General features: G+C 33.0%; 1 protein-coding gene across 1 annotated transcript in view; it reads left to right on the forward strand.

Annotated features, from left to right (window-relative positions):
- The first annotated feature begins 2,236 nt into the window (after nucleotides 1-2,236).
- The window catches only part of Dyrk2 (Dual-specificity tyrosine phosphorylation-regulated kinase 2), a 59,735-nt gene continuing 47,545 nt past the window's right edge, over nucleotides 2,237-14,426 (forward strand). The window contains exon 1 of the mRNA XM_069048664.1: nucleotides 2,237-2,483. Coding sequence (XP_068904765.1) covers nucleotides 2,469-2,483 — 15 coding nt within the window. The 5' untranslated portion in view covers nucleotides 2,237-2,468. The remainder of the gene's footprint in view (nucleotides 2,484-14,426) is intronic.

The raw sequence follows: 14,426 nt of genomic DNA on the forward strand, positions 1-14,426 counted from the left end.
TCAAAATTTCATGGATTATAGAGATCCGTGATCTGTTATCCGTATTGCGCATTCACAATCGACTCTTCAACACCAACTTCGACGTCAAATTTAAAGAAACACCCGTTATTATTAATTACGTATCTTTACTCATCACTGACAATATAAAACCAGAAAAAAACAGTTCATAGTTTTCTACAAGAAGTATTCGGTCATATGGTATATCAGTACAAAATGTTTCAAAAGTATATTTAGTTAAGTTATATGTTTTAATGTAATAATCCAAATTGCAGAAAGTTGTTCCCAAAAATAAATTATTCTAATGTAGTTACTGAAGAAGTTTAATCATCCAAAAAAAAACTACCAAAAATGTACTCGACATTTGATAAAATCACAACTTGACACGCACATTCTTTTAAAAACACCAGCACTACCGTCCACTGCAAAAATTTGATAAAAGATAAGATTAGATCCCATTAAATTTGTATTGCAAAACATTTAATTTAAGAACGTCACCGTTTTTAAAAACCGTAGACGTATGTGCATTCATGTGATTAATTACTAAGAAAATAGTGCATGGTTTTTTTATGAAATCTTACAATATGACTTTATCTTTTTTCAAATAAAATCTAAACTAAACGATTTGTTCATTTTTAGCTGGTTTATTTAAAATTATGTAATTTGAAATAGTAGTCTAAACGTCATATTTACAGTGTTTTTCTTTTGATTTTTCTCTTTTGTCAATTGTATTTCACTATTTCTCAAAACTCTTTCTTATCTCTATTAAATGTCGAAGTGACGTAAATATGAAATAGTTTTGAGAAATAGTGAAATACAATTGACAAAAGAGAAAAACCAAAAGAAAAACAGTGTAATTGCACTCATGTTTGTAATTGCATCATGCAGTATTGTATGTTGAACAAACTTTAATAAAAATTCACATACGTATGATATTCGATATCAGTTCAACCAAGATAACAACTAACAATAACTAATATTATTGTTTTACGAAATAAAAATTGAAAGATGATTCTTTTTTCTTCTTTTTCTGGGTTGACTTGGATGGTTGATTTAAATTTTCAGTGCATACCTACTTACTTTTTGCGTTTGAAAACAATGATTTGATACTTTTTTCTCTTTGTTCTTCTTTATAAAATTTTCTTATGCACCGGTTGCGTAATTAAGTCGTACTTTTTGTTAAAAACGGATATGATTAAAGTTTGTATGTCCACTTATAGTCAATATAATATGTACATATTTTAGACTCTCGTATAAAATGAGTAGGTGTAAGAGACACAGCATATTGCTTCAATTGAAGATTTTTTTTTATTTTTTCAGGGTAGGTTTTCTTAAACTTTTTGAAATTGAATAATTTTTAATATTCAGAACACGTTACATGTTTTCATGTCTTACTTTTGTTTATTAAAAATTAAATGTGCAATTTTAGTGTAAAAATGTAATCATTTGTGTGAAATGGATTTTTAAAATGCAACACCTTAAATTTTATAAAGCCTAAGAATATGAATTATAAAAAAAGTGGCTAGTTAAAAGTTGTTATTAAGTACTTAAATATCTGTTTTATTTTCATTGTTGAAAATTTAAAAACACGATTATATTTTCTTTAAAAAAGTACAATCGTATTACATAAATAACAAAAACTTTCACTCTGAACTTTAACCACACCTTCACTGCAGGTAAGGGCAACACAAAAATGTGCTCTATTAACACTGATAAATTACCAACAATCAAATGCAACGATAAATGTTGCTTTTTTCATAAAAGTAAACCAGTTTTATGACTTTTTAAACGCAAGTCTTGAGTTCGAACGTAGTGTCGTAGCGACTATAGTTTAGGGATCATCAAAGCTGACTTAGAGAAAAAATTTATAGACATAAGTCAAAAGAAAAAAATCGTCAGAATGTGATTAATGAGTGCTTGCTTAAAAGATGCATAGCAACAAGAAAAAATGTGTGTTTTTTGTCAGTCGAACGGGATGACACGAAGAGAAGAAAACTAAGAATCCGGCAACAATAAATGCCTTGGTTCGGTCTCCACACGCAAGAATTCCATAAGACAACATTGATATGCCCCATGTGATAACGATTGCATCGTGGAGGGCAAAGAAAAAATTCCACCGCCTACGCCGCCGTCCACCGTAATTATGACACATGTCGCGTAGCTTTGACAGATCTTCAGCCAGACAAGGCACCGTACAACAAACTCGAATAACATCAACCGCAGTCCCCACACATACGAAGTCCAAGAGTGAATGATCCGATATCATCGTGTCTGGAGCCTCCTGAGGATCATCACACTCACACAGTCACAGTACAGTCGCATTTCACGATAGTCGGTGTCGGTAAGTGCGCGTGTAGTGGCAAGCGCACATTGCAACTCAACGTTTCGACGCTATTGTTGTGTACCGTTCGGTAAAATTTTGATTTTTTTTTCTACTTCCGCGAAGGGATTTATGTGCAACTCCGATCAAGATGCTCATGTTCGAGGTGAGTTTTTTACGCGTTTTCGTTCGCTTTTCCTGCGCCTCCGAAGCCCAGGTAAATCGGGATTTTTGCATCGAGGAGTCATCTGGAGCGCTCGAAATAAAGATTTTTTCCGCGAGAACAGTCCTTTTGTTCGCGCGGAGTGTTTAGAACCCATCGTCCCACTTACTTTACCTACAGATCTTGTTCTTTCTTGTCTCCGTCGTGTTGAATCCATTATGAATCATTTTAACGGTCAAATTTAAATTAACTTTGTTCTTTGTTTGCTAACATCATTGAATCTGAATTTCGACTTCTCGGAACCGTTTCGGCGCTCGTTCTCTTGAAACAGTTTCGCCGCTTTTGCACGCAAATTAATTTGTACTCGTCATTGTGATTTAATAAGTTGCAAGCCATTGTTGCTAGTTTCAAATCGCACAATAAATGACTTTCTCTGCTGCAAACTAATGGGCGATTAGGCTGCGTTATTAATCATTTTCGATTCCATTAAATGCTTTCTAGTATTTTATGGACTAATCAAAAATTGTGAGGCGAATCTACTTCTTAATTGCTTCAATTTGTGGTCAGTACCTGCCACCATTGACACAAAGTCAATTAGGCGCCTGCACATTATCGCCAATTTAAATCTCGGCACACTTTCCCTCAAAATTAGGGCCCGTCCGCAGACAATTTCGGTCCTTCCAGCTAGAAATTCGTTTCTTTTCAAAGGCAATTACACGCCACCGATAATTCGCGTAAATCCAGCCATTCACCCAACAACTTTATATCCTCGATGTGTGCAATGTCGCTATTTTAAATGTGCCTGCTTGTATTTTCGTCCACTCCCGATCCACAATGGTTGATTGTCCTTGCTTAATTTAAGTACCACTCGTACTCGTGCCAGCAATGCACTATTATTATGTAATAAACTACGCCAGATACAAAAACCAGATACAAAAACTCACATTGTTCGTAAAATGCGAAATTAAACTGCATGATTGGCAACGGTTGCAGTTATTTATTTATATTCTTGAAGGCAAACCGGAAACGTTTGGAATATTCTAAAGAAATGCATCGTCCGCTCATTGTCTCGTTATTGGGCGACAATCGATCATTCCGGCTCAGCGTTTATTTTATTAGAATAATGCAAATAAACTAAATGTCGAATCGTATGCATCCCAATAAAATGACGCACCAGGCAGACCGTTATTTTTTAAATTCCAAACATTCGATAATCCTGCGTTTGGATTTACGTCGATACGATCTATTTAGCGAAATCCACAACTCGGATTCCCTTTTTTTATTTTCTATGAATCATGCGGTGTAAAAATTACCAGAATGATAAGAACATGTTTATGGAAGTAGCGATTCCGACAAAACTGTAACGTGATAAGTTGATAACGTTCCACTACGATTGCGTCTGTTGCTCGGAAATGCTCCTAATAATTATACCACCATAAAATTTAAGTGCTCAGCCAAGTAAATAAAAAACTTTCACTTGTAACAATAAAAGTAATGATTTATCGAATATGTAGATCTTTTTTATTTGTTGTTTCTTTATTATTTTAACTGCACATGCACATGTACGGACTACATTTTTTATGTTGTTACACAGTTAATGTGGACAGAACTGAAAGAGTTTTTTGTGTAATGACTCCGGGTGCATGCATGAACTGGTGGAGCACGAATGTCTTCTGAGAGGGGACTCCGAGCAAGGCTGTGTTTTTGTTTGAAAAATCTGGTGATTAAATACAAGTGTTTAACATACATTATGCGCAAACATCCGATTACGGAAGAAAATTGTAAAGCTGTCAAAAAGTGTTTAAAAATTAAACAAACACAGAAGGCTTTACTGTAAATTACGCCACTGAATTCTGTGGGATAAGATTGTTTATTATTGAGCAGACAAATAATAATTAGCCTTGTCTCGACTATTAACTGCAAATATTTTGCCATTAGAATGACGCATAACGAATCTTCTGAACATAACTTTCTACGTTGAAACTCGTAAATTCATTATATGCATTTACGACTGCTGTCGTCTGGTTTTCCCAATCAATTTTCTTTATTTATTCAACGTTGATTCTCACGAACCTGTTCCATGTTTTTGGAAAAACGGCTTGACGAAATTATTTCCCAAATCGTAAAGTCAATCATTTTTATCAACTTTGGGATCGACTTTTGCATGTGTGATTCGTGAATGCTTTCGTGTTATTTTCTATTACCTACATTCCCAGAACTAATGATTTACATCAAATAAACTTCCTATTCAATTTTCTTTTTATTCTCTTTCAAAGAACCATAGATTTGATATGATTTACGAATTTAAATATTTGTTTATTTTCTAATCTGATATTTCTGTAAGTTCAGATATAAAATGGTAGTAGTAGAATAAAGGTTTTTAACTTCTCAAATCTATTTTGTAATTCACTGTTTGATTCATTTTCCAAAAATTTTGGTTTTCTTTCAAATATGTACGCACAGAAAATGTACATAGCTAATTGTAAGCATATACTTAATAGTTATTTATTGCACGAGTGTGGAATGTGGCATATTAGTCACGGAAGAAAAAGTTTACCCACTATGCCGCAGGGCGAGTGTTATTGCAATACAACATTTTATCCAATACCTCTCTTAAATCTGTTTAAATAATTTTCATGTTTTCGTGAATTTTTTGACACTGAAAAGTCATTTGATATGTTATTGATAGAATGTATAAATTACAAAAATACATCTTCTCTCGCTTCATTCTCCAAAAACAACAACTAAACTGATCACACAAATAAAACAATATCCTTTAAGATAAATATTAATATTAGTTTAAATAATTACTTTGTTAAATATTGTAGTCGTTAAACGTTTTTTGTATAACCTTTCTTTTATTTTTATTTGAATTTTTTCCCAAACAAATTGCGCAACAAAGGAACAAACCCATAATAATTGTTTCTGCGTAAGTTTCTATTATTCTCTCACGAGTGTATAATAGAGGGCATTGTTTATTTGAAATTACCATATTAATATGCTTATTTGGAGTAGGTGTTGGATAAGAAATATTGTCAAAAATAAAGACGTAATAAGAGCAGAACTAATGTTTAATTTCGTGAAAGAAAATGATTGCTAAAACCTCCACTAGCCCCAATTAGAGATTTCCAATTTTGAGCAAAATCTGTAAGCCCATGGCCAACCTTGGTGCTCATCCCATTACCGTGGAGAACAGCAAAATTGTAACTCATATATATTATGAAAGTAATTTCATGCTAATTAGAACTTTATAGCTGTCTTTAAAGTGAAAAAAAGGTACAACAGAAAGTACTTTACGCCACAGAGCCAGGATTAATGAGAAGTAATTTTGTCCGGAAGTCATAAGATGATGTAACAGTGAACATGGAGACCCTGACCCGTAAAACTATTTAAAGATAATGAAATTAATCATTATCGTATTTGTTTTTACAACAATTAAGATACTGCTAATGAAATTGAAGAAAAAGCTAATGAGATGAAAGATAAAACTATTAGAGTTACCATTCAGCAACTAATTAACACGAAGTCTTGTTTCCAGTAAGAATAGTTTTAATTAAGTGTATAGCATCGGCCACAAAACCTTGTCTTATTATCTTGTCAAAGTTCATTACGTCTGACCAACACCGCCACTCCTCAAAAACTTTTGTGATTTTACCACAACGGATGCTTTTACACGTTTCAGTTATTGCTAAAACTTTGAGTTTGTTCTTGTCTTTCTAGTAGATTTTCAATTCTTTTCTCGTCATATTTTATTAAATTTCTGATTTGTTATTTAATTAAAGCTTTGAAAACTGCATTACCAACTTTATATAAGTTTTAAAATGAATTCTTGTTTTACCGTTACATTTTCTGTGCAAATTATAATGTGCGATGTGGAATTAACTGCAGAATAATTTTTCAACGTCCGCTCCATGTTGCTAATCCGATAATGCATAATTCGATGAAATACGCTTTAATTTTATGTATTTTCAGTAAACCCAGAGATGTGCCAGCGAATAGGTTTTAAATTAAGTTTAGAGCATCATCAATCTTTGCGACACGCACAATGGACGGTGGATAAAGGATAAGCTTAAAGGACTTAAAAAATAACGCACTTAATTTATTGCATCCTGTTAGTTTTAAGTATTTTTTGTGCAATTTGTTACCTCCCAAAAAAAAAACATTCATTTTCGCGGTTTACACGGGTGTTTATATCAACGTTTGTGTTTTTAAATTTTTTCAATTCGGGATAATACAGTTTAATCCATCGCTTTATACTTGAACATTCGAACGCTTTAGGCATTGTTGATTATTGACGTAAACAGCACATTCTCGTTTTTTGCCAAAGTTTGAACTTCATCATGTGAAATGCCAAATGAGAGTTCCATTTCTTTGTGCAAACAACACGAGCTGTTTAACAGATGAGGAAATGAGAACGAAACAAAATAAAACATCGAGTGAGGACAACGTTAAAAGCTCAATTTCCATATTTCAAGCTCCATAGTTCCAAGAATTTGTGGCGCTTTACTTAATAAAAGCTCAAAAAGAAAAATCTGCTGAAGGCGACTGCTTGCTCCACAATATTGCATTTCCTTATACCGGAAAGCCTCTATCAGTAATATTTTACAATAGCAATTTTAATTTCGAAGCTCCAGGAAACAGGAAATGAGAAAAATAATAATTGCCCGATATACGGCAGTGTTTACATTGTGCAACTCGTGAAACTGAAATTTATTGTATTGAAATGTGAAATTAAATAACAATAACTCATCATCCGTATTTAAAATTCATTGTTAATTGTCTGGTAATTGTCACGTCACAAAGCAAAGCGACACGTTCCCCTGCAGATTTATTTGTTACTTGTTTTAATTAAGCCAATCCTTACTTAACTCGTAGAAAAAGTCTATCAACTGTGTTTGCTTTCTGCATTAAGCAATTCATTGTTCTTTATAAGTTGTTGATCTTGTGTATACTTTTGGAAAAATGTGGTATATCCGGATACTACGCGGGTATAACGAACCTACCGGAAAGATAAATGACCTGTGCGAATATTGAACCCATCAGAATCACAAACATAGAGTGAACATAGGAACTGTGGAATTTGTAACACGAAAGAATACAATTATCTGTCAATTCTTGTCGTGCAGTCGTCGAGTTCAGTATTAGGAATACTTTGGAACCCTTGCAAAAAAGCGGTCTCTCTGTGAAGTCCTTTTAGGTGAAACTCAGTCTGAATTTTTCATTTATGACCATAGTAAAAAGGAAAGAGGAAAAGGTCAAACCAATCGCGCTGTCAGATGAATATAAAGCAAATAAACTCACTCCTGATTGAATTTTACTGTCTATAAAAAGGAAATTTCCGGCGACGGAAGAAAATTGGGGCAATTATGCGCCCTCTCATTGTTTCTTTTATTACTTTAAACTCCTGATTTACGGTTAGGATCCTGACGTAAAAGTACATTTGTCAAGCGAAATATGCACACGTTGTCCCGGTTGGCTTCTTCTTTCAACACAACAACCGCTAACCAAGATAATGTGAGGGAGTGTCGGTCTAAACCAACAAGTTAGTGAAGCGTTGCGTCTTCCTTATCTTCTTTCAACGCATTAGATGGACATGTAATGGCACGGTTATTCCTTGTTTGATTCGTGCAAATGACCTGTGTTAAGCCTTCTTCCGTGACAATACGCTGCAGGTTTTATTTTTCACCAAGTGGTACACATTGACGTTTTCTACTTACTCTTCTATTATATCCGTAAATGGTACATAATAGAATATGAATGCTGGAATACGAATGTATGATTAAATTTGTTTGTCTCTACCAACACTTACGCTACGTTGTTCACTGAAGGTCTACAAGTTTGTTACAGCAGAATTCGCAAAAAATTAAAAATCTGCAACTGAAAGCCAATTACATACTTACTTGCCTAACGATGATCAGTTTAGCATAAAAAGAGTATAAAGTAAGTTCTTTTATTTGTATGTGTGCACCATTACCATCCAAAAGTCTGGTCAACTGTATTGATTTTGTAATTAGAATTGTTGGTGTCGCATAATAGCATAATGCATTTTTCAAAAGCGTAAAGTGTAAAATGTCAGTGTTTTGATTAAGAAATTTTATTATCATTGGAAATTAATCGATATACCTAATGTTAACCTGCATGGAAAAATAAAACTTTTTAAGCAATTATCGCGGTAACAAAATATAAACAAGAGGCAACAACCATGAAACCATTTTCTACGGTGGTTTGCATGTACATGTAACGATTATTTTATCGTTTACTACACTTTAAAACAGCTTTTGATCAGCTTCTTCAGCCAATAGGAATCGTGGTGAACGGTGTCTGACATAGTAACTTGACAGTTAATTAAGCCTAATTTGTAGCACATCATCGAAATATCCATTTTTGAAAGAACCACTCCGCTCTCTTTTGTTTCATTAATTGTTTAAAATTTGTGACTGTTCATTTTTTTTTTAATAGACGAAAGAGGTAAAAATATAGGTTGCATGATTTTTTACTGCGATGTGCTACTTTTCGATTTGAAAACAAGTCATTATAAATTATAATTCATTAGTAGACGGCGCTTATCAGATGCACACAAGAAAGCGAAAACGAGCCAAAAAAGAAAGTGATTTTACACTTAGTCCTTCTTTAAAAATACAGGTGGGGCCAGTTTTATATTGCTTCGGGCTAAAAATCCAGTAATGGCATTCAAAATCACAGGTTCACGAATAGAGAAATACAATGGAAAGTCAATTAAGATCAAGTTTTGTATCGGAACAAGCATAGGAATGGTTCTTTCGCTACTAAGGTCATGTGGAAATTTGTAAAGACTCAGAGTAACTTGTACACTGTAGTGAGTCACTGTGTACAAGTTTGATAATGTATAATAGTAATCAAATATGTATATGAAAATCAAGAAAGGACTTAAAACCTCTAAGACTATGTGTCAGATAATGTCCATGTTCTTTAGTTAGAAATATACCCTAACAAGAATTGAACGACATACATACTTAGTTACATTATTTTTTATTATTAATAATGTTATAGTTTTATTAATGTTTTCTTCCATGTTCCGTGAAGTAATGGGAGTGTGGTGATAGGGTCAAAAAATCGTGTCCGAGATAATATCAAATTCGGTATAAAAAACGTAAAGAAAAATGGAAAGTATGTGTTACTGTCTGTAGAATTTTCTTTCGTAGACGATAACTTCCTCACAAATGTATAGGTGCTGGATTTTCTCATGGGCTATGAGTCATATCTGCGCAAACGACTAATATCGGTCTCAAGTAGGCGCTACAAACCGACCGGAAAACATCGTCATTCGTTACGTTAGTGTCGTCTCTCTCTCGTCTATTTGCACGTAAAGTAGAGTCGACGTTTTCAGTTTTCATTTACAGATTTTTCACTGCAACTTTACGCAGACATTTCCAAGGTCACAGCCCGTGAGAGAATCCAATACCTCTACCATTTTAACAAATGGTTGTTTGAGTAAGGGCTATTAATTTTGGTGTCAATTGGACTAACGGTTGGAAAATATACGCATGTTATGCAATGTCTTTCGTTCACCATAATTCAGTAAAAAAGCACCATTGGAATGTTTCGTTAGGAAAATATTTGTTTTAGTAACGATTCAAGGCTTATTAATTTTGATGCAAGTCGGATTGATTGTTTTAAAAATATGCGCCATTTTGCACTTATCCGGTGTCTAAATACATACAAATGCGGTGTCACAAATTCTGTTTGTTTCTCCTGTGCCGTAAGAAATTATTGTTAGTGTTGTTCTGGTGACCTGAACCTTACTGAAACCCTATACCTGAAATGACAATCAATCAGCTGACTAATAATATTATGTATTTTTTGTCGCGTCTAATTAAACTAAATACTAAAATAAGAAACATTTTGTACGACAAAAAATTATCGTTAATAAATTTAATTAATAAATTTTAATATTTTATTTCTTAGAGAAATACGATCATTGATCAACAGTCCTCGAATTGTGAAAGCTGCCGTGTTAATTAGAAAACCTTATTCACACAAAAATTCAAATTTGTTAGTTTTCTGGAAAAGTGACACAACTGGTTGGCAATTTCCTTAAGTCATTTAGTAACGTTAAGTTAGTCATTTGAGGATATAACACATAAGTGCATGCTTAGATAAAATGATTCAAATTAATTATGGTCATTAGCAATACCAGAAAACTTCCATATCATCATTCTCACACCTGGAACCGGCGGCACATTAATCACGGTGCAGATTCGTACCTTTAGAAAATGTGTCACTACAACTGCTTGACTTAACAGTTCTATTAAAGCTAATTTAACTCTTTGACACGCTTTCCACTAAAATAAACAGTACAGTTTCTTATCTCTCACCTTGTACTGGCGGAAGTATAGTTCGCACTAATCGTACATACTTGACGTCTTTGTGCTTGATTTGTTTCATTGTTCTTTTATTTGGCTAAATAGTGATGTACGTTTTCGTGTAGTTGAAATGACATATTAACAAGCGGAAGAGTTATTGGCAGCCGAAAATTAATGAATAAATTTGCATAACAAGCGCTAATACAAGTGGGAAGGTATTTATTTCTTGTTGAGGCGTCAGTTGTTCGATAAAACCTTATTATTGCAATGGACCCCAACTATATAAAAGGAATCAAAACAAGATACAATCAAAAGGGAAAGTATATATTGTAGCAAGATCAAAGTCAAGGTCCCGAGAAAATGTATGTAAATGGAACATACAAATAATTCCGCTTTTTAGAACTGCATTTAATTATGAAAGAGAAAGTTGCAGGATGAGCCACGACGATCTGTTTGTCCACAATTTAGCAAAATTCATTCATGATTGAACGTACAAACTGTGGAAGAATTGATGTCAGCGTTGTTTTAAATAAATATTTATGCACAAATATTTCTGACTCAGAGAAAACGTCTTCTGTTTGGAAGGTCGGAATCACGAGATTGATTAACAAATACAACTGCTTACAATTAATTGGAAATTATTCATGAAGAATATTTACAGAATCTTCATTGGCAGAAAAAAGTACATATTTGAAAATACGGGAGATTTTAATAACAAGAAGAATTTAAACAACAATACACGATATGAGTACCTACGTAATAATAACAAAAACAAATGTCAAAATTCTGAAAAGCCACTCATTTCGCTGAAAATATGAAAGATAACAACAAACACCAACGTATTATTTAGTGCTTTTATTAAATCCATTATTTAAAAAAAAAATTTGCTATAGTTACATATCTACCAAGAAAGAAATTTCTAAAAAGCTAAATAAACATGAAAGAGTTTATTCTTCTTAAATCTGCTGTAGAAAAAGTTATTCAAAAACTAAAAACTTTTCTGAGAAATACTGCTTATAACATAAGATCAAAAAATACTTTTTGATGAAAGTCAACTATGAACCAAACAATAGAAAAAGATTTTTCTTCAATTTAAATTTGTTGCCCGTTATGAAAAATTTCAGGAATATTTTTCCGCCGAAGCAGTCGATCATTCTTATGACGACGTTCGCTGAGTTGTAAGGAAACTATCGATTTATTGTTGTTTGTAACCTACTTGGCCAATTTTTTTTTTGATTGCCCAGGATTTAAATAATCTCTTTTTTAATGTAATTAATTTTAAATTAATTCTTTAAGATTCAATACAAACAATTATCTATTTCGTATTACTTTATCACTGCTTATTTATAGATTATTTCAGGAAAAATATGTCTTATTAGTCATTGGTGTCTTTATTTCTAAAGTTTACAGTTTTACAAATCGATTACAAATTTTACTGCGCAACATTTACTGACTTTCAATTATTATATTGAATGATGACACTCAAATAATTGGATTTTGTATGTTCTTGCGGTTTACTCTACAAATAGTAAAATTTCAAATTGTTTAACAGGTTTTTGTTATGTTTGATTTTTATTATGTAGTTGTTAAAAATCCTTAGTATTCCAAGCAAAATTATAAGTTAAAAAATGAAATTACAGCTAAAATTTTATTTTAACTTTTTGGTTTTCACTGAAGCTAAATAGATCCATTCTAAATAGTTTTTACTTAAAATGTATTTGTTGTTTGCTGACTTCACAAAAAATACAAAAATACATACATTGTTTTTCTATTTTATTAGGAAATTATTCAGTTGTATCAGCTGTAACTACTAAATACACTAACGCTTTTTATCGGCTAATTCTTTGTATTTAACGAAGCTTGTTGCGTAGAAATTTGACGAGAAAAATTGTCACAAGAAAATCTTGTGTCAGATTTTGTCAGTTGACAGTTATTTGATACAAATTTCTGTAAAGTAATACTCGTAGTGCTTTAAGAAAATTATCTAGAGAACAAATGATTAAAGAACACAAAACATTAGTTTTATTTTACAATTGTTATTTTATAGTAAGAGTGAGGAAGCCAAAGCTTTCGTTCACGCGAATTGCGTGTTCGTCCAGGAAGCGCAGCTGAGTGGACGATGCAATTCAAATGAACGAAAGCGACCTTACTTTCGAGTGTTGTATTTGGTTTTATTTGATACCTCCTTATAAAGCGAGTCTGTAACTTTGTATTCAAAATTTTAAATAAAGATAAATCACATTTTTGGACGGATCTGTTGTTATGGAAAAAATAAACAAAGTTTTGTAACGTCATTAAGGTGGTTGTGTGCACGTTGTGGAAATTGTGGAAACGGATGATGAAGAGTTATATGTTCCTGATGATGTCCTGGAAGAATCAAGTGCCGTGAGGTACCAAATGTTGCCTAAAAAATCAAAATTACATTATCAGTAAGAATTGGAAGAATTTACCAGTGAATGAAAACCAGTGAGTGAAAGACAGTGAGCGAAAAACGATGAGTGAAGTGAACGAAAAAGAAACCTTCACCCACTGGTAACTAGGGAGGTATCGAACAAAATTAATTTTAATACGCATTGAAACAAATTGCATGTCTCAATTTAGGACTGACAAAAATGCCATTTTTCATGCTTACTTGTTATAGATAGAGGAATAAAATTATAACAAATAAACTAAAGTAAAACCTGCAGATCCAGGTTAAGTTCCTACATTGATCCACTTCGGCGCAAAGAAATTCCAAATGTTTATTGCAAATTTGAAAGGCAATAACTTTTTACTCGTGCAGAAGCGGACCAAGGCTTTTGCTTTTAGTCGTCTCATCTCCTTAATAAACCATTTGTATATTTATTTGTGTTTAAACATTTTTTAGTGTGAATAGAGTCGACTCGATCTCCTTGGGGTAAAAACTCTGTTTCAACACTCCCAACAAGAGCCAATTATCGACCGAAGAAAGTGGTGTAATCGCTATTACGAAACCGAGCATCGATTCGGACACTGAGTGTACCTACATTATCTGACTGATCAAGTGTTAAAATTTAATCAGGAATAAATCCGGCGGCGGTTTTGAATCGGACATGGCGATTAAGTCTCATAAATAATGTTTGTCACAAATGAAGCGTGAACAAGTCGAAAACAAACGAAGAGATTAATATTTTTATGATAATTTGGAGGCTACTGTATCAGGAAATACTCGTATTTACATGTGCGGCGTTTAAAGGTCGATCAGACTATCAAGTCATTGTTGTTTAAATACGGAAACCACTAATCTGAAAGTATCGTTCGTGTTATTAAACGACACTTGTTTTTGCAGTGTCTTAAGAACAATTACGCTTCGCCGAAATAGAAAACTGTTTGTTACACGGGCAAAAAGATGATCCAAGATTGTACAATCTTGGAATATTGATGATCTCGTACGAACGAGTTGCGGTTCTTGCACATTTCTTGTCGTGTTTTAATTCCAACTACAGTAATTTCACTTAAATTTACAAGTTATAACGGTAAGGAAATGGACAGAGTAACTGAACGCATCCTGGACAATGGCGCAAAAGTGTTCACACTCAATTATTGCAATTACTACATCCAGCCATTTTCTGAGTCATTTCTGTAC

Source organism: Tenebrio molitor, chromosome 5, assembly GCF_963966145.1.
Source record: "Tenebrio molitor chromosome 5, icTenMoli1.1, whole genome shotgun sequence".
Classification (NCBI taxonomy): Eukaryota; Metazoa; Arthropoda; class Insecta; order Coleoptera; family Tenebrionidae; genus Tenebrio; species Tenebrio molitor.